At 32.8% G+C, this 27,785-nt stretch overlaps 1 protein-coding gene across 5 annotated transcripts in view; it reads right to left on the bottom strand.

The window, feature by feature from the left end:
* Mycbp2 (MYC binding protein 2) overlaps nt 1–27,785 on the bottom strand; it is a 290,494-nt gene that overhangs the window by 169,000 nt on the left and 93,709 nt on the right. For 4 of the 5 annotated variants that reach the window (XM_076872632.2, XM_076872633.2, XM_076872636.2 and 1 more), the window contains exons 18-22: nt 22,241–22,348; nt 16,166–16,285; nt 15,154–15,235; nt 5,091–5,208; nt 267–471 (exon numbers count right to left, since the gene is read on the bottom strand). In XM_076872632.2, coding sequence (XP_076728747.2) covers nt 267–471; nt 5,091–5,208; nt 15,154–15,235; nt 16,166–16,285; nt 22,241–22,348 — 633 coding nt within the window. The remainder of the gene's footprint in view (nt 1–266; nt 472–5,090; nt 5,209–15,153; nt 15,236–16,165; nt 16,286–22,240; nt 22,349–27,785) is intronic. The other variant, XM_076872637.2, reaches the window with a different exon arrangement.

The following is a 27,785-nucleotide window of genomic DNA, read 5'->3' as shown; positions in this document are numbered from 1 at the left end:
GTTCCTCACTTTACAATTTACCATATATTTATACAACTGCCTAACTTATGAATATTCTGAATTGTAATTCTCCCAATTATTCCAGCATAGAGACACATATAAACACAGCCACTTAGAGGTTTTATTTAAATTTCTTTAAACAGAAAGAAAGAAAAATACAAAAAGTTCTAAGACTGTATTTCATTATGATAGGGAACAACAAACCATTTACTATATTAACCCACACAAGGGTTTGGGGGAGGTCATTTGTATGTTATTAGTATTACCTATTATGTGTTTACTGGCAAAAATTTCTGATGTAGCAAGTACATGAGAATTAATAAGTGCTTCATCAATTCGTAAAAAAGTCTGGTCCCCACTGGCCCCTATCCAAGTGGCTTTTCTTCCATATTTTGATCCAATGTTAGGCATGGGAGCTGGCTTTGCATTCCAGTATGGCACATCCAAAATTGGCCTTCCCAGTTGTCCTTTCTAAAAAATTAAATAAACCATATTAATAACATTGTTGGATGAATGAACTAGACTTTTTGTAAAGTTAAAGAGATATTATATTTAAAAATACCACTATGAGAACTTATTCTTCATCAACAGTTTGTCTTAATAGATGAAATACATATGAAATTTGGACCAAATACAAAATTATTTTTTGAGATACTTTCCCATGCAAGAAATGTTCACCAATAGTACCAGAAGATAGCAGAAATGACTATCTCCCAAATTAACAAGTTAATTATAACTCCAACAGAGAACCATGGAATATAGCCTTTGAATCACTTCATTAAAAGCCCCTGTTCCTGCTGAAGAGCAGGAACAGCTTCTGAGACAGGAGTCCCTTGTGTTTCTCCTTTGCTGGAAAAGCAATAAACCTTTTTTCTTTTTATTGAAAGGAAAAAAAGGAAAAAAAGAAAATGTTCCCAAAATACATTGTCTTTATCTACATTTAAAAAAACCATAAATATGTTTAATTATTTTAACACAAGTATGTTTAAAACAGTATAATAAATGGTTCATTTAAAAAATATCTTTGACATTTTAAGTTCAAAATACAAAAGAACATAACTATTGAACCCACAAGAGAGAATATTTGGGTAAAATATCAAATAATAAATACTGGAATTGTTAATACAATTAGAAAAAATCCATGATGTAGCAAGTACATGAGAATTAATAAGTGCTTCATCAATTCGTAAAAAAGTTTGGTGATTTTTACATGATGTAGTAGTAAATTATTTCATTCCTGGCTTTATTTTTGAGGGGGGAAGGGTAAAGTCATACCAGAGATTGCACCCAGGGGCCCTCAACCACTAAGACACATCCCCAGCCCCTTGTTAAAATATATTTTATTTAGAGACAGGGTCTCGCTAAGTTGCTTAGGGCCTCACTAAGTTGCTGAGGCTGGCTTTGAACTCGCAATCCTCCTGCCTCAGCCTCCCGAGCTATTGGGATTCCTGGCATGTGCCACTGCACCTTGTGTTTATTTCTGTTTCAAAATAAATAGGATCATCAATGATAAGATGTGATGTCTCAAATAAATATTAAATATTTAATATTATTTCAATATGGATGTCTATAGGTACCTGTTTAGGTAAGAGTTTAAAAAGTAACAAAGTTTTTCACTACTATGCAAGTACCTGAAAAAGAATAGAAGAATGATGATGTTGGATCAGACTATATCATTCATTCATATAGGATGAGGACCTCTCCTTCCCCACAGCATTCCCTTCCTAAAATGGCTGGAAGGCAGAAAATGCTGCATGTGGCCTTCAGAATATTTACAAGCATTTCCACAACAGGAATGATCAACCAACCATGGCAAAAACTTGAAGAACAGGGAGCCTAAAGTAATTCAAACACTCTGGTCAAATTCTTCTACTGAGTTCCCTTAGTCCTTTAACATAATAGAAAGTAAATAGCTACAACTGCAGAAGCAACTGAGCTTCAATGCAGAAGTATAAGGAAAAGGGAAAGTTAAGTACATGACTAGAGAAGCAGCCAAATCATTCAATGTTTATTCTCATCTTTTTCAATGTCTGTCATTTTTTGACAAAAGTAAAGGAGCATAATATTGTGAACAGTGAGGGAATTATATCTTTTTTAAAAACATGTTTTTAGTTATACATGAACACATATCTTTATTTTGTTTATTTATTTTTATGTGGTGCTGAGGATAGAACCCAGTGCCTCACATGTGTAAGGCAAGTGCTCTGCCACTGAGCCACAACCCCAGTCCTGGGAATTATATCTTATACAGGGAAATATTCTGCTTTGAAAGGAAGAAGAAATTACATGGACTGCTGAACTAAACATGCACTCCCTTTCTACCAATGAACTCATGTGAAAGCAACCAAAAAATAAAAGATGCCGCAACATCCCCCAAAGGGACTCAGAATGTCATTATAAATAAGACACTTGAGTTCATAAAAGTCTGCAACTAGAACTTCTGGGGCTGGAGAATAATAACAATTAACTGATTTCACATCTTGTCACATTTCTCCTCCCAAACAACACGAAGTCAACATGTTTCACAAATGGCTTAAATGCTTACTAAAATAGGACAACAGATATTACAGTCTTTAAGTAACCAGTAACCAGAGGAAGAAACCAAATTCCAATAGAGTTCTCTGCCTGCCTCACCCTGCAACCCCAACTACTCAAAGAGCATGAAAGAGGGTTAGAAAGGGGAACAGAGGAATGAAGAGGACTTCAAAAAAGCACGGACAAAACAATCCTCCAAAAGTGAGTTCAACGTTTAATTTCAAAACATTAATAAGGTCAGGACTTGATGGTTCTCACCTATGAACCCGGCACAAACTAAAACGGCATGATAATATATGGTGTGGTAAGGCTGAAGAGAAATAGGGACTTTCATCCATTGATGATGTGAAAGCAAAACAGAACTGCTAATATCCCACAAACCTACATAGGCACTAACCTCACTTCTTAGAATTTACCTCAATGATACACTTCTAACAGTATTTATTATTATTATTATCATTGCAAAATATTACAAGGTCTTAAACTTTGTAATAATCATAAGAAATTTCTAAGCTAAGAAATTGACAAGTTAGCTAGGTATGGTGGTACATGCCTATAATCCAAGCTCCTTGGGAGGTTTAGATTAGGCAGGAGGATGGCAAATTCAAGGCCAGCCTGGGCAACTTAGCAAGACCTTATCTCAAATTTTTAAAAAATTTTTAAAAGTGAGGGGGGTGCGGTGGAGGATTTCTGGTGATGTATCTCAGTGGCAGAGTACTTGCCTAGTAACGTGTGGGGCTCTGAGTTAGAATCCCAGCACCATAAAAGAACACACAAAAAAAATTTAACTAAATGAACTACAATATATACATACAATAAAGAACTATGCAGAAGTTTAAAAAAAGAAAAAGAAAGATCTCTGTGAACTGACATAATGTTATTTCTAGAAGGTATATTAAGTGAAAGGAGCAAAATACAAAAGAGCATATATAGAAAAAAAACACCTTTTGAAAAAGAGAGATGGAGGGGCTGGGGTTGTAGCTCAATGGTAGAGTGCTCACCTAGCATGTACAAGGCCCTGGGTTTGATCTTCAGCACCACATAAAAATAAATAAAATAAAGGTATTGTGTCCAACTACAACTAAAAAATAAATACTTTAAAAAACATTAAAAAAAGAAAAAGAGAGATGGAAATATTATATGTGTGTGTATATATATATGAGTGGTGTGTTTGTGTATGTATGCACTTATTTAACTTATTGATAAAAATAAAAGAAAGATTAATTAGAAAACAATGGCATTCATTACCTACAGAGGTAGAGTAAAGGGGGAGGGGAAGCAGGGATGCAGGGAAATGAAATAGAGTAACATCTATTTGAGTTTACTACTTTTGTAGATATCAGAGATACAAAAATGAGAAACATTTTATTAAACAAGAAAAAAGTACATTATTCTTCAAAATTTTCACAGCAAATGAAAAATAAAAATAAAAAAACCTATGGGAATGTTATAGACTAAAGAGAAAAGCAAATGCAATGCCTGATCCTGGAATGGAGAGGGGAAAAAATACCAAAAAATGTGTATGTATTAACTAAATCCACTGACCAAATATGAACTAAAATATTTATGAGTAAAGGGCTAGAGTACACATAAATTATTGTTAAAATATTCAGAAGAAAATTTTATAAAATACATACACAACATACAAACACATCTAAGCACACATAGTTAATAGTGTGCCCATGTGCGAACTAAACTGATTGAAATAATACCAATAGGTAAATCTATTCACCTCTTAAATAAATAAGAATAGCATGTAAAATGCCATACACTCTTTAGCCAATAAGGGTATCTGATTAAAGGATGTATGGCACTTTATATATTATTCTTATTTTTGCAGACTTTCTGTAAGTTTCTGAAATCATTTCCAAACAACATATTTTTAAAGTTCATATATTGTTGATGTTGTTGTTTTTAATTAAGAGTTGTAAATTACACCCTGAAGACTTAAGTTTTACAGTTCTTTCTGAACAGTTACTCATGTCAGAGATGGTACAGATTTATCTGCACAGTCTTAGGAAGATTTTATTTAATATCTACTATTCCCAAACTTTATAAAACTCTCAGAGCACGTTCACTCTTCAAGCTTTGGTAGAGAGAAAGAGAGAAACAGATAGACAGACAAACACATAAAAGGAGATGAAAAAGAGAAGCATAATTTTAAGCAAATCTAATTTTAAAAAATTAGGCATTTAAAAAGTTCTAAAATAGAAACAGTTCTATATATTAAGAAAAAGAATCTTTTAAAATTGAGAAATAACTTTCAAAATGACAGAATTAACTCTACTGAATGATTAAAGGGTTCTGATATGGAATACCCATGTCTAATCTTAACACATCTGTTAAATTAATAAATTCTAGTGCTGAGCTAGAGGTGAAAATCCTTTCAAAGAATGCCATTCAGGTTTTGTGAGTATTGGAGGCAGAGGTAAGAAATATGCATATGCAATTATTATTAAAATAAGAATTTCACCAGAACCATAAAAAGATAAGGTAGATAAATTATAAGTCAATGGTTTCATGCAATATTATCAATATTTTTAAAAATTCCTTACAGAAAAACTTCCAAATGTGAAGACCTGTCCATCCATTAAAAGGACTGCTGTGTGGTTGCTGCCTGCAGTGACTTGTGTGCTAGGGCCTGGCAAGGCTTGAACAAGTGTGGGACATCCCCTAGGTAAAAAAAAAAAAAAAAAAATTAAGTCAATTTCTTACGTGACCCATCTGATATTAAAAACAACAGCAACAACAACAAAAAACAATAAACAAACAGTGCAAGAGGAGTAGAAAAAGGTACTAAAAAAGATACTCAGTTAATACTTAATTAGGTGCTATACCTGTCTCCATGCTATATGCTAGGTAAATAAAGATGAAAATGCTAGCTTTAAGGAGATTATTTAGAAACTACTTCCATATAATGTTTATGTGTTCATAATTAGATATTCAGAAATTACTACCCTAATTATGAACACATAATGTTTAATTTTTCTACAGTGTTAGTGCTGCTTTTATTTTAAAAGGAAAAAAATCTGATACCTTATAGTCTGGATGGCATGTCAAAGATCTTTGTTGAACAAAATAAAAATTATGTGATACTTTAACAGGAATTCAACATTCAACCTAGGAACTAGATTAAACAGTTTTATAATCCTCTTTTCTAACTTTTATCACTATAATCTTAGATTTTAACACAGTAGTTACTGAGTCAGTTATTACAGTAACATGAGAGGTATCAATCACAGCAGTGGCTAGGAGCTCAGGCTCTACAGCCCAAGTGCTCACTGTAAATCCTGCTCTGCCACTCAACAACGAGACCAAGACTTTAAACAAGTCACTCATACTTCTTGTGTTTCAGTTTTCTCCTATATAACACAGAGAACAATAATAAACAGTATCTAGTCCACATCATTTTTGTAAATAATAAAGAAGTTCATATGTATCAAGTGCTTAAATCAATGTTTGGCAGCACACAATAAACATTTAATAAATAGTAACTATAATAAATGACATCCTAATATTCTTTCCTACTTCTAGTAACTATTTTATTAACTATTATCTATAATTAAAATAACCAATATCTGTCATTAGAAACAGTTCACACATAATAGGATAGCTTTGCTTTGAGACAATGTAATTATGACACTTCAAGTTTCTTAAAATCACCTAAAAATAATGTTTATTCACACTACAATGAAAAACAAATTGGAAAGGGGCAAGATTAGCAGCTGGAAGCCTAAGTAAGAAAATTTTACTAGAGTCTGAGTGAGGTATGATGAAGGCCTGAACTAGGAACAGTGTGGAGTGAAAAGAATGGATGAATTTGACAGCTAAGTAAGGATGAGGACCAGCCAAACTTGATAAATGACTGATATGAGGCAAGGAAGGTTTTCTACTTAAGCAACAAGGTAGGTGGTGGTAACATTCACTTGTGCCATGAGAAGAAATGAGGCTACTAGAAAGAGGAAAGAGATCCTAGGTTTTTAAAGAGTCTCTGCTAACACTTCAGGTATAGATAAGAGAAAGGAAAGCTCTCAGATGTTCAATACATACCAGGCAGGGAGAGCCACTGAAAGAAAGTTTCAAAAAGGGGAAATAAAATGCATGTTCAATACTATGGAGAGACACAGAAGTGGCTATTTGACTTAGCATAAGACTCTTTGGTGGAAGCAGGAGCCACACCATAGCCAACAAGAGTAAACAGAGCACAGGCAAAGGCCCTAGAAGCATCCCATTAGTAAAGAGAAAAGGAAAGGAGAACCAGCAAATAAAAATGAAAATGAGACTGAAGAAGAAGTTTGTTTGGGGAACGGGGGATGGGGGGCAGCTACCAAGAGCACTTAGCCACTGAGCTACATCCCAACCCCTTTTTAAAATTTTTTTTAAAATTTTGAGACAGGGTCTCATTAAGTTGCCAAGGCTGACTTTGAACCTGGCAATGCTTCTGTCTCAGCCTCCCAAGATGCTGGGATTGGAGGCTGGGATTATAGGCATGTGTCACAAGGTCTGGCAGAAGTTTGTTCTTTTTGAGATAACAGAGATTTAAGGAAGTTTCAAAGTGTGAGTGAAGGCCAGGAGCTTGGTGATGCATGCCTGTGATCCCAGCAGCTCAGGAGGCTGCCTCAGCAAAAATGAGGTGCTAAGGAACTCAGTGAGACATTGTCTCTAAATAAAATACAAAATAGGGCTGGGGATGTGGCTCAGTGGCTGGGTGCCCCTGAGTTCAATCCCCAATCTCACACACCCCCAGCAAAAAAGTGTGAGTGAAGATAGAGACTGGATAGACAGAGATAAGAAAGAAGAAAGGAAACAGAACCACATGCCTAAAGAAAAGCCAAGCAGGTTTTGCAGCATGAACAAGGCAAGTTCCTCTTTCACTGTAAATTGAGGACAGGAGTAGAGAAATGATATAGAAGTAGTCAAGTGTGCAGATTTGATGGGCTGAAGAATTTCCAAACAATTTTATTTTTTTTAATGTGATATGAGTGGACATTCTATGATGAAAGAAAGAAGGTGGGTGAGTAGGGAACTTCAAGATTGAGAAAATCTGCTTACTTGGTGGTGATCAAGAATTTTTAAAAATTTAAAAGATCAAGAGCTTTTAAAATTTGATTGACAAGACTTTTAGGAAGACCATGAGTGAGCCTCAAGAGATCTGGGAACCCCCTAAATTGGTAAGCAAACTGTCATGTGTATATTCTTCTAATCTACTTAAGAGAGAGCCCATACAAATTATCAAATTCTCTCAAAAGATCTTAAAACAAACAGTTCAAAACAGCAGAGTTACGATTCCACTTCAAAGGAATTGGTTAAATCTGAAAATCATGTAATAATCTTCAGAGTTATGGGGATTCTTTCTTTCCAGAAACCTGAGGGTAGACATGGAAAATACAGACATACTGATTCATGCAAAGTTTTGCCAGGTTCTAAAAACAGGACCAGAAAGGTAAAAAATTGAGGATACTATTATACTATTATTAAGTAGATTTTCTCTATCTTGAACGAAGAGATGATAAAAATCTCTAACTTGGCTAGGAAGGGTAGAGTGAAAAGGATGAAAGAGTAAAAAAGTAGATTAATAGGGAATAAAGTATCGATAAAGGCAACCACAATGGAGCTATGTAACAGAAGAAGAAAATGGCTTCAGATTATAAGTGCTTAAACTTATTAAGAATTAATTTATAACTGTGCTGGATTCAGCCAGGGGCCATGGGAAATACTTCCATGAAGGTAGAAATGAATTTCACCTATATAAGAGTATCAAAATAAGATTATTACATAGGACCATTCATATGATGCTGAAGTCACAACTATCATAAGACCAGAATAAAAATATACTGTGAATCAGATGCTAAATTTTCAGTGAATAGAAGACAGTGGCTGACAAGCATGTATGTAAGAAAAGAATGGCCTCAAAATAGCAGTTTTATTTGTTTTGTTTTGTTTTTACTTGAGGGTGGAGTAAAATTGGTAGGAATAACAATGAAAAACAAGCAGTTGTCAATTCTGAGGTACAGAAAGTTTTTGCAAATGAATAATTACCACTTCAAAGGGTTGTATGCCTTCACAGAAACATCTAGTTCTATTTAAACAAGGAAAAGAAAGGAAAGTTCCTATAATTGTCTGTTTTTTGCAATTTTTTTTTTATTGGTTATTCAAAACATTACAAAGATTGCAGAATCACATTGATTACACATCCACGTTTTTACATAATGCCATAATAGTAACTGTTGTATTCTGCTAGCTTTCCTATCCTCTACTATCCCCCTTCCCCTCCCCTCCCATTTTCTCTCTCTACCCCATCTACTGTAATTCATTTCTCTCCTTATTTTTTCCCATTCCCCTCACAACCTCTTATATGTAATTTTGTATAACAATGAGGGTCTCCTTCCATTTCCATGCAATTTCCCTTTTCTCTCCCTTTCCCTCCGACCTCATGACTCTGTTTAATGTTAATCTTTTCCTCCTGTTCTTCCTCCCTGCTCTGTTCTTAGTTGTTCTCATTATATAAAAGAAAACATTTGGCATTTCTTTTTTAGGGATTGGCTAGCTTCACTTAGCATAATCTGCTCTAATGCCATCCATTTCCCTGCAAATTCCATGATTTTGTCATTTCTTAGTGCTGCGTAATACTCCATTGTGTATAAATGCCACATTTTTTTTTATCCATTCATCTATTGAGGGGCATCGGGGTTGATTCCACAGTCTAGCTATTGTGAATTGTGCTGCTATGAACATCGATGTGGCAATATCCCTGTAGTATGCTCTTTTAAGGTCTTCAGGGAATATTCCGAGAAGGGCAACAGCTGGGTCAAATGGTGGTTCCATTCCCAACTTTCCCAGGAATCTCCATACTGCTTTCCATATTGGCAGCACCAATTTGCAGTCCCACCAGCAATGTACAAGAGTACCCTTTTCCCCACATCCTCGCCAGCACTTGTTGTTTGACTTCCTAATGGCTGCCAATCTTACTGGAGTGAGATGGTATCTTAGGGTGGTTTTGATTTGCATTTCTCTGACTGCTAGAGATGGTGAGTATTTTTTCATGTACTGTTGATTGATTGTATGTCCTCCTCTGAGAAGTCTCTGTTCAGGTCTTTGGCCCATTTGTTGATTGGGTTATTTGTTTTCTTATTGTTTAATTTTTTGAGTTCTTTGTATACTCTGGATATTAGGGCTCTATCTGAAGTGTGAGGAGTAAAAATTTGTTCCCAGGATGTAGGCTCCCTGTTTACCTCTCTTATTGTTTCTCTTGCTGAGAAAAAACTTTTTAGTTTTGAGTAAGTCCCATTTGTTGATTCTAGTTATTAACTGTTGTGCTATGGGTGTCCTATTAAGGAATTTGCAGCCCGACCCCACAATATGTAGATCGGAGCCAACTTTTTCTCTATCAGACGCAGAGTCTCTGATTTGATATCAAGGTCCTTGATCCATTTTGAGTTAACTTTTGTGCATGGCGAGAGGAGGGGATTCAGTTTCATTTTGTTGCATATGAATTTCCAGTTTTCCCAGCACCATTTGTTGAAGATGCTATCCTTCCTCCATTGCATGCTTTTAGCCCCTTTATGGAATATAAGATAATTGTAATTTTGTGGGTTGGTTTCTGTGTCCTCTATTCTATACCATTGGTCCACCCGCCTGTTTTGGTACCAGTACCATGCTGTTTTTGTTACTATTGCTTTGTAGTACAGTTTGAAATTTGGTATCGCTACACCTCCTGATTCACACTTCCTGCTTAGAATTGCTTTTGCTATTCTGTGTCTTTTATTTTTCCATATGAATTTCATGATTGCTTTATCTATTTCCACAAGAAATGGCATTGGGATTTTGATTGGCATTGCATTGAACCTATAGAGAACTTTTGGTAATATTGCCATTTTGATGATGTTAGTTCTGCCTATCCATGAACAGGGTATATTTTTCCATCTTCTAAGATCTTCTTCTATTTCTCTCTTTAGGGTTTTGTAGTTTTCATTGTATAAATCTTTCACCTCTTTTGTTAGGTTGATTCCCAAGTATTTTATTGTTTTTGAGGATATTGTGAATGGAGTGGTTTTCCTCATTTCCTGTTCAGAAGATTTGTCGCTGATATACAGGAATGCCTTTGATTTATGCGTGTTGATTTTATATCCTGCCACTTTGCTGAATTCATTTATTAGCTCTAGTAGTTTCTTTGTAGACCCTTTTGTGTCTTCTAGGTATAGGATCATATCATCCGCAAATAGTGATAATTTAAGTTCTTCTTTTTCCTATCTTAATGCCTTTAATTTCTTTTGTCTGTCTAATTGCTCTGGCCAGTATTTCGAGAACTATATTGAATAGAAGTGGTGAGAGAGGGCATCCCTGTATTGTTCCAGAATTTAGAGGGAATGCCTTCAGTTTTTTTCCATTTAGAATGATGCTGGCCTGAGGCTTTGCATATATAGCTTTTACAATTTTGAGGTAAGTTCCTGTTATCCCTAGTTTTTCTAATGTTTTGAACATAAAGGGATGCTGTACTTTGTCGAATGCTTTTTCTGCGTCTATCGAGATGATCATATGGTTTTTATCTTTAAGTCTATTGATGTGGTGAATAATGTTTATTGATTTCCTTATATTGAACCAGCCTTGCATCCCTGGGATGAATCCTACTTGATCGTGGTACACGATCTTTTTGATATGTTTTTGTATACGATTTGCCAGAATTTTATTGAGGACTTTTGCATCTAAATTCATTTATAGAGCATTTTTATTTAAAATGGTATTACTGATTATCAAAGTAACTCTATGGGTAGATCCGTACAGCTTAAAAGATATGTCCCATAGTTGGCTACAGGTCTTCTAATCTATGACCTCTGAATTCTTTCGACAATATTAATGGATTATTAAATTACTACATTATTTAGCAAAGGAAGAACAAGAGGAAAAATTAGATATGTGTTTCTATGACAAGCACTTTACATACATTACATTAATTTTACCACAATGCTATGGGATATAAAAATGAAAACTTAGAGAAATCATAATTATGTAGTTGGTAAGAAGTAGTGAAAAAAGATGCAAACCTTGCCAAAATGGTTCCAGACACCATGATTGGGTAGCATAACAGTGCAAAACAACAGGAGAGCAGGAAAAAAAAATGATATTCAAAAACATTATCTTATTGAGAAAAGAGGAATAAAAGCATTTCCCAATATCCAGGTGTAAGTTTACTGAAAATGGTAAAAGAATTTGGAATTCAGAAATTTAAACAAACTGATCAAAACAAAGTAAAAAAACGGTTGTCATGAGTGAATGTATAAAAGTCCTCACAAGTCTTCTGACATACATTAGCAATGCTAATGATTAACATTTACTGAGCACTTAGTGTTTACTTAGCACACAGTATTATCTCTTCTCTTCTAATTCTTAGATAATCTTCAGAGGGAGATATACTTACTCTCATTTAACAGAGGAAAAAACTGAGGCACAAGAAGGCTAAATAACTTGACCAAGGTCATATAGCTACACCAAATGATGGCATCAGGACCCAATATCGAGATTGAATTTAGCCATTTTGACAGGGCAACGATTAAAGAGACTATCCATAGCATTTTTCTACATTCATCATCATGTATACAATATTTCTTACATTAATCAACACACTGATGTGGGCTATATAATAATTCCCAATTAAGAGCATTTGATTGCTAGAAACTTTTCATGAATACTTCCAAATATATACTTTATTTTAACCAAATACCCATCAAAATTTTGGTTTCTTAGAACTAATGTGTGCTATAGGTTCTTTGTTTCTTCTGTGGTTACTCCTTCACTGACATTCTAAATTCCTTTCCAAATTAATAATACCGTTCTTAGTTCTTGCCTTTCAACTTCCACACTGATGGAGACCAATGGGGCAACCAGAGTGGGTGAAACAGAAGCAGTCTTGATGAACTGCAGTCCAGTGGAAACACTGGGTAGGTAGTACTACACTGTATTATCCCCCTTAGCTCTGCCCAGGCTTAATGTTACCAGCCTTCCAGTTACAAGTCACTTCAGGGAAGCACTAGTGAAACTTTCCATGTTGTAAAAAAACAACTTTGGGCAGTTAAAGCAGATTCTACAAGAGTTTACTCTTCTATAAAAACCCTGATAACTTGTTCCAACATTAAAAGCTATCTTATTTCACAAAAATGGTAAATTCAAGCTATTAAAAACAGTGAGTGTATTGCTGTGATACCGTCACCTCAGGGAGTCACTGTAAATTAAGGAATGGTGCTTGCTGGTATTATCAGGACCAAAAAATGCAATATTTTCCAGTAACCTCTTCACAGCCATCACAGCTCAATGTGGTATGGCAGGATCTTGACTGATGCTGCTCATTGTTTACAGTGAACAGCAAAATAACATGTTGGGCATAATCATGATTTTTACTATTTCCCTTCTAACCTTTTTAAGACCACAAATTACAGCTGACAATTCTTTTTTGTGCAATAATATAAAAGTCTGATTTGGGAAAAAGTGCCTTTCTGTGCTGCACACATAACTGAGACTCCATCATGTTTAACTGTAGCACACTATTTCCAGTTTATATGGCTCACAAAACAACTACCAGTTAAGTAAAGACAATAATAATGTTGAAGATGACGATAAACCTTCTGTGTCATAAGTCTTCAATGTGAAACAGAACAAAAAGTCACTAGCTTCTTCATACACATGAATTATGGAATCTTTGGTCTCTACCATACAAACGGCCGAAGTGCATCCCTGTCACAGCAGTGGATTGAGTTCAAGTTTAAATGAAAGCAGATGTGGGTTTAACTTAATATCTGGAAGAGAACCTTTCTTTTAGTGTATGTAAATGAGAAACCACAAATGTCCCTATGATTCTGGCAGGTATGAAATAACATAATCTGAGTACAAGGAAAAATTAGGTAAAATGGAAAGTCAAAAAGTGGCTTCTTGTGCAAAATGAACTGCTGAGTCAAAAGTTTTGGGTGTGGCTCAATGGTAGAGTGCTTGCCCAGCACAAGAGAGGTGAACTGCTGGATCAAGTTTGGCCTGAAACTGCCCTGTGCCTCTCCAGACTTGAAAAATAAGTCTGGTTTCTACAGACACAAATCACTTATATCTCCTTTAAGATAAACTGCTGGAGGAAGCAAAGCTGATTGTCAGCCCCAGGTGTTGTCTCTTTGGATCCATGAGGCCATTTATCTCTCCTGAAATGCTGTGAGCTGATGACTAAGCAAGGTGAAGATCTGAACACAGGTCCATTCCTGTCCAATGCGGAACTCTTTCCAAGGCAACCTCAGCCTGGAGGCACTCCACTGGCCTGACTGAAATGTCCTCAAAACTGCACTGTTATATATTCTTCCTACTCAAAGTTTTCTTCCCTCTCCTTTTACAAGGATCTTAGACCTGTGGGCCCTGTATTTGAATGATCTCCTTTTCTATGTCTGCTCTTTTCCTATTTTATCTTTTATAGTTTCCCCCTAATAAATCCTTTGCGCATTTAATCCTGTCTTGGTATCTCCTTTTGGGAAGACCTGAATTAAGAAAGTTGAATTTTCTATTGTTTTTTTTTTTTTTTTTTTTTTTTACCAAAAGCACTCTGTACTGGCTGTTGTAATGTAAAGAGACTTAAGATAGAAGTTTACTTCTCAAGTAGCACCTAACTATAAGGAGCTTTTGTGGCAGTTTATCTTGTCAGAGTACCAAGTTATTTCTAACCTGTATCTCTCATTCTCAACACAGGTTGAATGTAGATCTACCAGCCATGCATTCTAGCCAGCAAGTTGCAAGAAAAGAAGGGGAAATGAAGAGATATACCCCCTTCCTTTTAACAGCTTCATTCTAAAGTGGCACATAAAATTATAGTTCATGTGGCCACATCTTGCTGCAATGGAGACTGAGAAAGGTGGTTTTCAGCCCTATGGTCATGTCACCAACAGACTAACAGACTTATTACCAACTGAATTAGGGAAGAATGGATATTAGAAGAGAACTACTAGAAGTTTCCTCTAGATAGTTCTTTGCTATTTGAGGGATAAGTCAAAATGGTTTATTATTAAGACCAAAAGGTTTTGTTGAAAATTATTCATAAGTTTAATAACTTTATGATGACATTTCAAAACAGACAACATTAAGGAACATGATTGAATCAATCCACAGTTTGATTTTTATGTTTTATTTATTTAAATATTTCTTTTCTTTTCTTTTTTTTTGCAGTGCCAGGGATGGAACTCAGGACCTCACACATGCTATATTACCATTGAGCTACAGCGCCAACTCTATTGCTGCTATTTAAAAAAATGCAATGAGGATATTCACTGTCTTTTCTATCACATATTCAAAATTTTAAAAAGAGACACTAAGAACATGGTTGAATTTTGTGATAAACATAATCATTTTATATCTAAAATGCATAAATGTAAATCAACTTTTTCCCTTATAATACATGATTACCTACCACACAAAAGCACTCAACCACAAAATCAGGAACCACAATAATTCAACGTTCATATTTTGCAACAGCATATGAATATTTAAATTCTGGGAATGCATATTTAAGAAGAGAGATGAAAAGAAACACTAAGGATTAAAAAGAAAAGAGGACCATGGGAAAGAATCCAGCATCTTCAAACAAAAAGTCAGAGGTACCTGGAATTGACATCTCCATGTCCTAGCTGCCCATGCTGCCCATATCCGAATGTATACACATCTCCATTTTCCATTAAAACCACTGAAACCAAAATATACAACTTTATTTTTTCATTTTATACATTTTATATTTCTATCATAACTATATGGAAAACAGTGTAATTTTCACTTTCTAAAATTTATAGTCATTAAAAACAGATAATGGAAGCTAATCCAAATTTGTACTTAATGAGAATCTATAAATTTTAGTTTTGAAAAACACTTTTGTAGGTCATTAAAATGCATGCTTTTCATAATACATATTTTAAAATTCTTAGAAATGCCATTTAAAATATTAATGCTAAATAATATATCGGTTCTTATTAACTATAAAATCTGGATAATGACTAATTCCATTTAAATCCCGCTTTCTAACATCTAGGGTAATTATAGGAAGCAGATGTTGGCATGCTACAAATTATGTACAACATCAATGAAATGGTAGAGCTTTAATGATTATCAAAACCTGATCAAATAAGAAAACATATTTCATTTAAAAGAAGAAAATTAACATTTTTAATTTTTATAAAGGTTGAATATACAACCTGAGCTATCTAACCCAAATATCAATAATTTACTAAGAATCTAATTATTCTGTACATTTTAAGATAATACATTTGATGATGAACTTTTCTTATCAAACATTAAGAAAATACAGGACTATATTATAAAAACTACAGTGCTTTATAAGAGCTAAAATGGATTAGGGAGATAAATTCATCTTTGGTGATTTCATGAATTATAAAATAAGTCCCTCAAAAGACAGACTAGAAGACAGATCTCTGAACATGTACAGTACCTGTTCATCATGTTATAGTTTTTAAAAGAGATTCTGTAATCAATACAAAAGTCTTGTAGAATTAAGAGATACTGTCACACTTTTACACAATTAACAGGCTACTTCATCAAAATTAAACAAGTTATTGAGCACAATTGTAAAAATGCAGTTATACCCTAACGTTCCAGCTGCTACCTGAGTGGTGAAATCCACAGCTAACTTGTACTGCTCGGAGCTCACAGTCAAATCGCACAGAGCCTGGAGGATACGTTGTGATTTTGCTTGCATCCTTTTCTCCTCTTTCCCCACTTCCATCTGTAAGTGTTATAATTTATAATTAAGCAATTATTTCTCTTCACAATAAAATTTACTATCAGTTTACTATGGAAGAATGATAAAAATGTTAAAAGGGAAAAGCAAGAAGAATCTGCAGCTGTTAGAAGTGATAGATCAAGAATCTACCTGCAAAGAAGCAAATTTGAAAAGATTCCTTGTATACTTCTGTTTACAAATATCACTAAATCAATAAAAACAAAGATAAGATCTGGTTATGGATAAAACCTATTAAGCTAGCCAGTTATGTCATGAAAATAGGTAATTAAGTTATAGAAATAAATTTTTAAATGTAAGACTTAAATTTTATACTGGAAAATTTAGTTTGCATTAAAAAAATGCATGCAAAGTCATTTAACAATTATTTTTCTTAGTGATATTGTTAGTACTTGTCATCTTAAATTGAGTCCCAGTGACTTAGCTTTCCCAAACAGATCTCAAAAAGGCTACATTGTCCAGTATTGCTAAACTTAACTGCACTTTGAAAAATGTATGAAGATCAAAAAGCTTTATTCAATGCACTATATTTCATGAACTACTCTCACCATACCTCCTGTCCCACCTAAGCCCCCAAGCCATTCTGCTTTGTAGTCTTTTTCTGCCCCCAGTCAGTACCCCCAACCAAACCTTTCTGTTTTCATTGCATTTTTCCTCCACTATCCTTTTCACAATTTCCTCTACTAAGCTTGCTTTAGGCCTTTTTTCCACTACTGGAATTTACTCTGACATTAAATTTTCTAGCATTTTAACCACAGCATCAACAACCACATTCTAGAATATAAAAACCCTAGTTTGGAATGTATAAATACAAGCTACAACTTGCTTTTCCTAATTAAAAAAAAAACTATATGTTAATACTATTAAAATATGACCTTTACGTCATTGAGACTCAAATTCCTTGCACACAGAATAAATAAAAATTTGGAAGGAATTTCAAAAGGTCAACTAGTCTAAACCACTCTATTATGGCACAGCAATTCTAAACAACTATATATAATATGCAGATACATATGTGAAACTACAGACACACATTTTTAATTCATTACCCATTTCAGAATGCTAAACAGAACAACACCAATCAATGTATTTTCATTTCATCCTTTCTTTTAACCTTATTTTCAGTAATATTCAGGTAAGGCAAATTTTACCTAAATTATGACTTAACTTTCTATAACTGATTATCATTTCAAAAAGCTTTAAACTCTTTATAACACTAGGACAGTAAAACCTCACTAATTCGGAATAACATAATTGGTAGGCCCATATGACTTACCAAAAAATAGAATATTTAAGTAAAAATTTAGTTTTGTTACATTCACGCAGAACAGATCCCAGATTACACTAAAAGCTACAATAAATGTGTTCACCTATACCATACTTCGAAATAGGCCAATATTACATTAAAATGTACCATAAACATAAAAGTCCTTTAACATACAAGAATTAACTGCTGGACCCAGAGGTTGAAGGCACGTTGAAGGAATCCTTCATTTCTTGAGCCCTTGGTTTGAAAAGCTAGTGATTTTAGACAGGTTTCCCCTTAAAAGTATGACCCTGAAAATTCAGAGGAAGAAATTACTTTGAATTTTTTACTCAAATAAAAATCACAAATACTGCATCTGAAGTATATCATAAATTCAGAATTAGTGAGAGGTTTTACTATAATAGGATAAAGAATATGCTTCCTCTTCTGCTAAATTATCTAATGTGGGTTTGCCAAATTAAATCAAAGAATCAGCAACAACAAAGAAAATCACAGTTAGTTTCATTTCAAATGAAATATACTTAGTTCAAAGCTTCCTCATCTTGAAAAGACAGTGGAATGATTATGACTGGTAACATCTTACACAAAAAGAAATACATACCTTCTAAAACTATTTAAATCATATGTAAAGAAAGTTCAGAACTTTCTCTGAATTGATAAAAATATCTAATTATTAAAACCAAATATGATGAAAATGAAAAACAAGTTGTATTCACATGATTTGGCAAACTTAACTACATTAAACATTTCAAGTATCATCCCACTTTATAACATGAACTGATGTCTGCTTAGAAGCTTTTAACTTTTACCTTTGTATTTAGCATTTGTCCCCATTTTTGATTTGGAGCCTAAATATAGACACAAATCCCACAATAGAGGCATAGCATCAAGGAAAGAAAGGGGAAAAAAGGGAAACCTAGCAATTTACTGAATAAAACCATAATGACTAAAAGAGTAATTGCTATTATTTAGAGGTTAAAACTCAACAAGAACTATTTTGTTGAAGCTCATCTAAACAACCTGTATCTATACAAGATAATTTCTCAAGTATTATAGATGATGAAATATTATAAGTAAAAAAAGGGGTGATGAGATTCTTGATTAGCAGCACCAATAGTGGCAGAATTTAAATATATATATATTTTATATATATATGTGTGTATATATACACACACATACATTATTTGATGTCAAAAATCACATATAATTTTAATAATTGAGGAACATATAAAAGTTGAACAAAGAAAAAAGGTACTTAATAAGTAACCAAAAATTGAGTGCAAATTTAAGAATCAACAATGAAATGCAGCAAGATTAGTTTTGTCCAAGCTCATTATTCAAAAAAGTGTTAATGAGCAGCAGGAAGACTTAATCTCAAGTTTTCAAGAAAAACAATCTACTTAACAGTCATGTAACTGTCCATTTAAGTATGAATATTACCTGTATTTTCCTTAATACATGTTCACAGGTATACATCATATGATATTAGTACTAAAACAGCTATAACATTTTAGCAGACATGTATCTAAAATATCGTGAATATATTGTTTAGACATAGTTTTGTATACAGAAGAAGGAAAAAGTCAGTTTCTAAAGCACTTTAAATTTTAATTTTTACATAAAGCTACATGAGGGGGGGTACTCTCAGTCACCAAAACCATCAGAGAATACAGTGAGTATTTTGGTAAGAGCAGAAGCAGCTGCAATTCACTAAGCACTTGCTCTGTGTAAAAATTTAAAAACCACAGTGGATATGTCCTTGTGGGTTCTAGAGCCTTAGGACTTAGATTAGAACCCTGGCTCCACCATTTGCTAGTGGTATAACACGGGACACTGGACTGTTTAAGTCTTAGTTTTTCCACCTATAAAACAGCAACAATGGTACATACCTACAAGGTTCTTATGAGAATTAAATTAATAAAGTATGAAAAGTAATCAATATTGTCTATTGTTGCTTTCTTTAATCAATACAGCAATTCAATAATACAGGTATTGTTTTACTATTTTACAAATAAGAAAACTAACCTATAGGGGTTGTGACTAAATTAAGTTGTTCAAGGGGTTAAGTAACCAGCCCAAAGTTCATAAATGGTACAGTAGAATTCATAGAGGATTTCCATATGCAAAGACTAAGTTTAAGCATGTATATATGTGTATGCATATGTAGATTAATTTTCATAGAAACTTATGCATTATCATTCTTATTTTCATAAAGAAACTAAAGTCAAAGAGACTAAAAAATTTATGAACAGTCATGTAGTTCTTATAAATGACAAATTTAGGATTAAAGTGGAATTCTAATTCCAAATGCTAGAATATTTCAGTTACACTGTACTGCTTCCAAACAGAAAACAGGTGTAACATAATCCAGGTGTTTAGCAGCATGCCTTCAGAATTAAACATCAGTCACTTGAAACATCAGATTTCAAGATTAAATATGGAAACAGATAATAATTAGATATACTATACTGAAATCTTTCTTTGTAAAGCACTAAATCACTGAAACAAATGTTAACCCAGGTCTCTGTTTGAAATATCATTTATTTTCACATTTTAGAATAATTTATTATGTTAAATACATTCTACTCATTGATTCAGCTTTTTATAGTTTATTTTGCCTCTAGTCAAAATTTGCCATTCCATGACCTTCTGAGATCTCCAATTGGCCAGAAGTTCTCCAATTTCCAAGTTAGAGATCACTCCTGTTAACAATAAATCCAAAGCTCTTACCCCACAAAAAAGTTATAGTCTAGAAAATTTTAATCCTTATCACCCTACAATTTGTACCAACAACATCAGTAATATAGAGTATAACAATTAGTATAGTAAACTTCTCAGTGCATAAACTGGAAAAGGTGGTTAAAATAAAGAGAGATACAAGGAAAAATAGTAAAAGACAATGAAAATATGTAAGAAAAGCAGTTGATGAATAAATGTCAGGACAATGAAGGTAAAGGGTTAGTGTGTGGATGGGAACTAGTAAGTGGTAAATTAATACTCTATGTAAATAAGGTATCATATGATGATGTTATTTGTATTCTGTATTCATTTTAAGGAGTAAAGAGATGAAACAGTCTCATTCTGTAAAACCAGAAAAATAAGACAAAAACAAAAAATCTAGTCCTATACTGTAGAACTGCAAAGAGGTCCTGCCAAAGAGGTTTTTAAAACTATACAAAAAATTAGCCCTGTGGCAGACAAAATTAATATAAGGCTAGCTACCATTTAATAGTTTCTATAGCTAATAATTATATGACCTTGGAAAAAGACTTCTTTAAATTTGTAACACTGGTCTTCATTTGACATTTAATTAAAATATCTAGAAAAATTAAAGATTCTTATCTCTAAGATATTAACATTTTAAACTATTTCACGGAATATGAGTATTAGCTTCAGATAGTGTCTTGGAAAAATTCCACTTTCATACAATTGAGGGGACAACACAAATGAAACAATCCTATTCTAACAGTGGCATGAGAGATCAAAGTTCTGGCAATAATTAAAATAATTCACACTCCAAATATTATTCCTTAGATTTAAGTATTAATGGCATTGTTGAGCACTCAGTAAACAGAGTGATCATAAATCTTACTATGGTTAATTACATAAACACCCAAAGTTTATTTCTGCAGACTATATATATCTTAAGTTTTGAGCTCTCTATTTGTGCTTTCCTAAAAACAGAAGTTTTGTCTGTTTTGTTTTCTACTTTTGCTGAGTGGCAAACAGACTGAGAAAGGTAAATGAAAATAAAATGATAATACTAAAATATATGTATTTTTATTCAACTCTAAGAGAAAAAAATATGACACAAACATTGATCAAAGTATTAGAATATGTGGTTTTAAAACTTCCTATTTTATTTTTCAGGACTTAGGAGTTTAAGATAGCAACCATAATAAGTTGGACTAACCAGTGAAGAGCCCCCCTGATTTACATGCCAGGACTCAAGGCATAATTTATACATAAATTTTAAAATTCTCTGCATTAAATTCATTCCTGATATTAACTGACCAATTGTTTATTTTTTTAAAACAAAAACAAGCATACGTTCAGAATATTTTTAATTAACCCAGAACTCTGAGACCTCAAAGAATAATTCAAAAATAAATTCCTACTCCCTTTCAGACTTGGTTAATCTAATTAAAGCTCACTCACTACTTACATCTATCTCTACTTAAACCTCAAATATCCTTATTTGTATATTCATGTGTATTATAAACTTTAATATTAAAACAGTAGAAAAATATAATGGCAGTCTTAACTTACCACTTCATTACAGTTAATAATTTTGTTAGTTCTAAGTCATATAAACAGCACTCAAAAAAAAAAAGGACTATAAAATGCTATATCATGGTCATCTGAAAACAGATAATAAAGACCAAAATTAGAAAGAAACAAAATTTTTCCACCTTTTTAAAAATGAAATTTGAAAAGAAATGAAGATACACTGTAAGACGTCTTTATTAAAGTTAACAACAACAACAGGAAACTGAGAAGCGTAACAGTCACTTTCATGTACCACTTTCAGCATGTTCTTTCTCCTCAGGCTACAAAACACGATAGAAGAAAGTAAAAGAAATCAGGTTTGTGCATTTTCCCAGAGACAATATTCAAATGAGTGGAAGAAATTGGGAGAGTGTCCCACCTAGTTGATAATGAAGACCAAATACCTTTGTGCTTGTCCCGTTTATGCTTTAGCTGTGCTGGATGGGATCTGAGTCTGGCTAGAGCCTGTTCTCGGTGGTTCATAAAAATAGGACCAGCAAATACAAGGGGGCCTGAGGAGAAACATTTTGTATGTGCATAGAAAAGCTTACAAAATGAAAACACTATAACGAACAAAAATAAGTCAAACTAAAATCATGAAAATTTATTCATAACCATCTTTGGACATTATACTTTTCTCCCAGTTTCCCTACTCCAACCCCCTACCCCCAACCATAAACTAGTCACCATTTCACACACATTAATATCTTAAATATAGTTTATAAAGTACAAATCCCATCTATTATCTTATGAAATAATTGGTATAGTTACTAGGTCTCAGATAATCAGTAAGTTCTATTAAAATACATAATCTTACAAATATTTTTCAACATCATATATTAAAACCTAATAAACCATTTATTTATTTAAAACAAATATCTTTCCTACTGAAATACCAGAAACCAACTTTTAATTTAATTCTTTAGTTTTAACTAAGTCTTTGAGATTTAATGTCTGCAACAGTCTTGGTACAAAACCAAGATAAAAATGTTACTGACTTTTCTACGTGTTGTGATAGAGATTAAGGAAACCAGATGATCAAAAAGAAAACCAAAAAATTTCTATAATCTTGTGTGTGTGTGTGTGTGTGTGAGTGCACATGTAACAAAGGATAACCTGAGCTTTACATTGATGGTGAAAAGGAATGTCTAACTCAATAAACATTTTAGGACTATTAACCATGTTTCATTAAATCGTTTCTTTTTGAAGTGATTACTATGTACATACATATATACATATATATATATATATATATATATATATATATGTATATATATACACATATATATAAAACAAACCCACACAAATTATAGTTGTTGCTATTTTTCATGATTTTTAAGGGAAAAAATCGATAGATTAATTTCAATAAAATTTAAAAAGAATTTTTCCCTATTAACATTTTGCTTGAAAAGAAAAATTTGAGCTACACTTTAAGTTGTTTTCTTATAGAAAAGTACTATAGAGTTTTAGCACCTTCAAAAATGCCTTCAAATTTTAAAACATTCTAAATTTCACAGTTAAACAGTATTTGAAAAAGAAATTATGACAGTACATATACACTGGACATTTTTAATCAAACAAGCTTTTTTCATGACCATTGACCTTTATACTTCCATTTGATGAAACAAACAGAAACTGCCATCCTATAATAAATTTGAAATGCAGTCTAAATACAAATTATCCTTCATTAGACAGGTATAGAAAAGATGGATAAAGGAAAAATATTTCAATTATATTTCTAGATACTGACAAAAACAAAGTAGTAGCCAGGCACAGTGGATCACGCCTATAATCCCAGCAGCTAAGGAGGCAGCAGCATGGGGATCATGAGTTTACAGTCAGCCTCAGCAAAAGCGAGGTGCTAAGCAACTCAGTGAGATCCTGTCTCTAAATAAAATAAAAAATAGGACTGGGGATGTGGCTCAGTAGTTGAGTGCCCCTGAGTTCAATCCCCACTACCAGCCCCCCACAAAAAAAAGGAGTACTGACCCTATGAAAAAACAAGAATAATATGTTACGATTAACTGTTATTCTACAGATGGAAACATGACAATTTAATATTAGCAGAAGAATTAAATATTTTCCAGTAACACAACACCAATTATTTTTAAGCTAAGATTATATAAATTGAGTTCCATATCTAAAACAAAACAAAGTTGATGTATTTAAAATATAAACAAAATGTCTTATTTGCTCAACATGAATTATATTTCAATTTACTACAGAAAATATTAATTACTCTGAAAAGTACTTTCCAACTACAGAAAATATTAAATATTAGAGATATAAATATTAAAATAAAAACAATAAATTGTATTTCCCTTTTCTGATTTCTATGGTCTGACTGGGATATTATTTCTTCCCATAAAAATATATTAGACCTACTGTATTCAGTAATTAGCTTCTCACTAAATTCAATGTTTTTAGAATCTTTTGATGTATATATCTAAGAAGGCCCATAGGCAATCATGCCTAGAAATTAACACGATCCATCTTTAGAATACTTTGTATCCAATGGACTAAAATAAATTTTCTTATAAACATAATTCAATAATTCATTTTTGACCAACATTTTTTATTATCTTTACACAGTACACATTTGATGTCATGGCTATAACAACAAAGACACAGATCTCACTGGAACTCAATCCACTAAGAAAAACAGAAATAAAAACAAAGAACCACAACATATTGTGAATAAATGCTATTAAAGAAATTTGTGACTGTACATTAAAGGAAGAAGTGATCAAATCAACTTGGATGAATCAGAAAGGTTTCAAAGAATGTGAAAAGCTTAATAAGAGAGGGCATTCCAGTTTAAAAAAAAAAAACAGGACTTATAAAAGCATAAAAATATTAAACAATATTGTATAGTCTTTAAAAACAGCTGAAATGAATGGAGAATAGATTATGGAATAGAAAGTGAGAGAAAATAAGCATGGAGAGGTACAAAAAACAGATAACTAAAATCTTTTGATACTATGAAAATTGACCTAGAACTGATAAGAAGTCAGTCCCTAAACTGCTTTCAAGTCAACAAACACATACTCAGATTCAGGCAGCATGCTTTGTCTTAAGAACACTTGGTGAACAAAATATAACACCTGCTTCAAGAAGCATACAGTCTAACTGGGTGAGGGAAGATGTGCACACAATTAAACAAGAAATTATGAGCCAGACTTCACAAAAGGAAGCACACTGGGAGGGCACCTACCACAACTGAGGGTGGCAAAGTAGGGAGATTAAAGGTACTAGGAAGAGAACACCACAGAAACTGAGACCTAATCAAAAAAGATAACAGTACTACAAAGGTTTCATGATGAAAAAATGGAAAGGGCTGTAGGAAACAGGAATAAGAAGCTAGAAAGATGAGGTTATAGAAAGAAGAATGTTGAATTCATTCTAAGGACTATGAATAGCCTTTTGGTTTTAAACAGAAAAGTGCTGTCAATTAGACTTGCATTGAACAAAGATCATTCTGGATAAAGGGTAGCTAAAAGCTCAGAAAGAGATAAGATTAGACAGTAAGACCAGTTTGAAATGGTCTTTTGTATAAAATGCAGGCAAAAAAAGAGGATGGCCTGTGCTAAGGAAAGAGAAGTGGAATTTTAAAAAGTAAATATATTCCAAAACTATTGAAGATTTAATAGAAGCCTGAGTTAATAGAACTTGTTAGTTTATTTCTTTCACTGGGACTACAGTGAACAAAATGGACATGAAATGATCAGATTTAGATATATACCATTCATGTGTAGACAAAAAGGGCTATTCGGAGACCACCCCAAAGGTAAGTGAGAAGAAAGTGTGCAATAAGGGCTTTCAGAAAGCTATTGGTGATGTGTTTCAAGACCTTAAAAATTAATATCCTTTGAATCAGTAAGTGCACCTATACAAATCTATCCTAAGGAAAACTAAAATATTTTTTAAAGTATTTCTGCTCCAAAGGTATTTACTATTAATTGTATAAAAAAATTTTAAACCCAAAAAAGAGAAAAATTAATGAAAAACTATGGTATATCCACTCAATGCAACAGTAGTCAGCCATTACTTTATGCAGCATTTTTACAAAGAAAATTCTTTTGTGCTATTTAAGTTAATGAGAAAACACTGTTCACCACCATTTTGTAAAAATTAAAAAGAATAATACAGGTACTCCAAAATAAAACATCACTATTATTCTTTGGTCTTGAGAATATAAATTCTTATAATATTTTAAAACAAATGTGAAATGTCTATTAAATTAAAAATAACCTGATTGCCTATCAATAAAAAAGGTTGCATGAACTATGGTATAATCATACTATGAAATGTTATATAGTTACTAAGTAGAATGTGGTAGATCCTATTTATTGACCTAGCTTAGTTTCATATACCATAAAATGGGAAAAGCATGCTGAAAATGTATATATCATACTATGCCACTTTTGTAAATAAACATGCCTAAACTTTAACATACACGTATATATCTACGTATGATTACATCAGAATAGAATACGATATGAAAGTATATCTATTATACTATTAACCTTATTAGCCTGGTAGAGAAAATGGAAAGGTCATTTTCCCCCAAACAACAAACAAAAACCCTAACAAAATATAAAAATGTGTATGTCATAGCAATAAGTAAATACATAAAACAAAATTAAGTCAGTGATATAACCAGAAATATATAAAACTTGCTTAGAAGATGAAAAATCAAATAAAAGTAGTGATTTAATTAAAAGATAAGTTTGTGAAAAGTCTTAATCTAAATTCCTGTTATTACTTTACTTACCATACCTGTAATAAAGCATATAAAAAATTTATGATTTAATATTATGGGGGAAAGAGAACAATATATATCGCAGTGTGAAATTATATAAAATAACAAAAAGGCACACATAAAAATTGTAAGAAATTATACCTATTGTATCTTTCCATGAATAATTACAGTGACTTTTATTCAGATTTTCTAAATGTTTCAAATAATAATTCCAAGATTTTTGTGCCATATTAGAATAGCAGTTCATAGTGTATTTGATGTGTCAAATCAAGAAGACTCAATGGTTATAAGAGGCTTAAAAATGATTTAGCAACATCAACTTAACAATGACTCTGGAATTAGACAATAATAAATTCATTAATTTATAATAGAAAACTAATTTTGTATCAAATGGAATCTGTTTTGTTCTAGAGAAGTTGTGGTGAACTTTTCTTAGTAACAATCAGTTTTGTGATTCATAACAATGTTGTTAAAGCAATTATGTCAAGGACAAAGCTGGAAAAGAGTCAAGCTCAAAGAGAAAAGAAGTCTATTAACTAGCCCACTACCATCATCATCATCAAACATTTACTTAGGGCTTAGTACAGCCAGGCATTGTCATACATATCACTAATTCTCATTAACATTACCAGTTAGGCAGTTGTCATCCCCATTTTAAAGCTGAGGAAACTGAGTCTGGTAAGCCTTAGCCTTGATTTGAACTGATGTTCTTAGCCATCAAGTTCTATAGCTAGGCTAGCCATGTTACTTATCCAATTGAGACTCCACTGAGAGTAAGAGAACACTATTAAGAAATCTGCCTGGACAACAGGCATAAATGGGACTGTCCCCAACAAGCTAGAACATAGGCTCACCCCACCTACATATCATATTTATAAAACTTCAATTTGACACTAATGGAAAAAAGATTAGTTTTCCTTTCAACAGAATGCTGAAAAGGAATATACAGATAAGACCATTTATACAATCTTCCATTAGTTCTGATAGCTTAGAGAATTCTACTTAAGAATTCCAAGGAAGAAGCACTATAATTACAGAGTTACCAGAGAACTGATATGCCAATCAACTCCATGTAATCTAAAAAGCTGAAAATTATCACGAACACTAAAGAACTAAAATGTGTAAATGAATACTAGTGATACCTAAAAAGACTTTTCTTGTTGTTGCAGATGGACACAATACCTTTA

The sequence above is a fragment of the Callospermophilus lateralis genome, chromosome 12, assembly GCF_048772815.1.
Source record: "Callospermophilus lateralis isolate mCalLat2 chromosome 12, mCalLat2.hap1, whole genome shotgun sequence".
NCBI lineage: Eukaryota > Metazoa > Chordata > Mammalia > Rodentia > Sciuridae > Callospermophilus > Callospermophilus lateralis.
The sequence above is the reverse complement of the archived record's forward strand: the minus strand, read 5'-3'. Positions and strand labels throughout refer to the sequence as shown.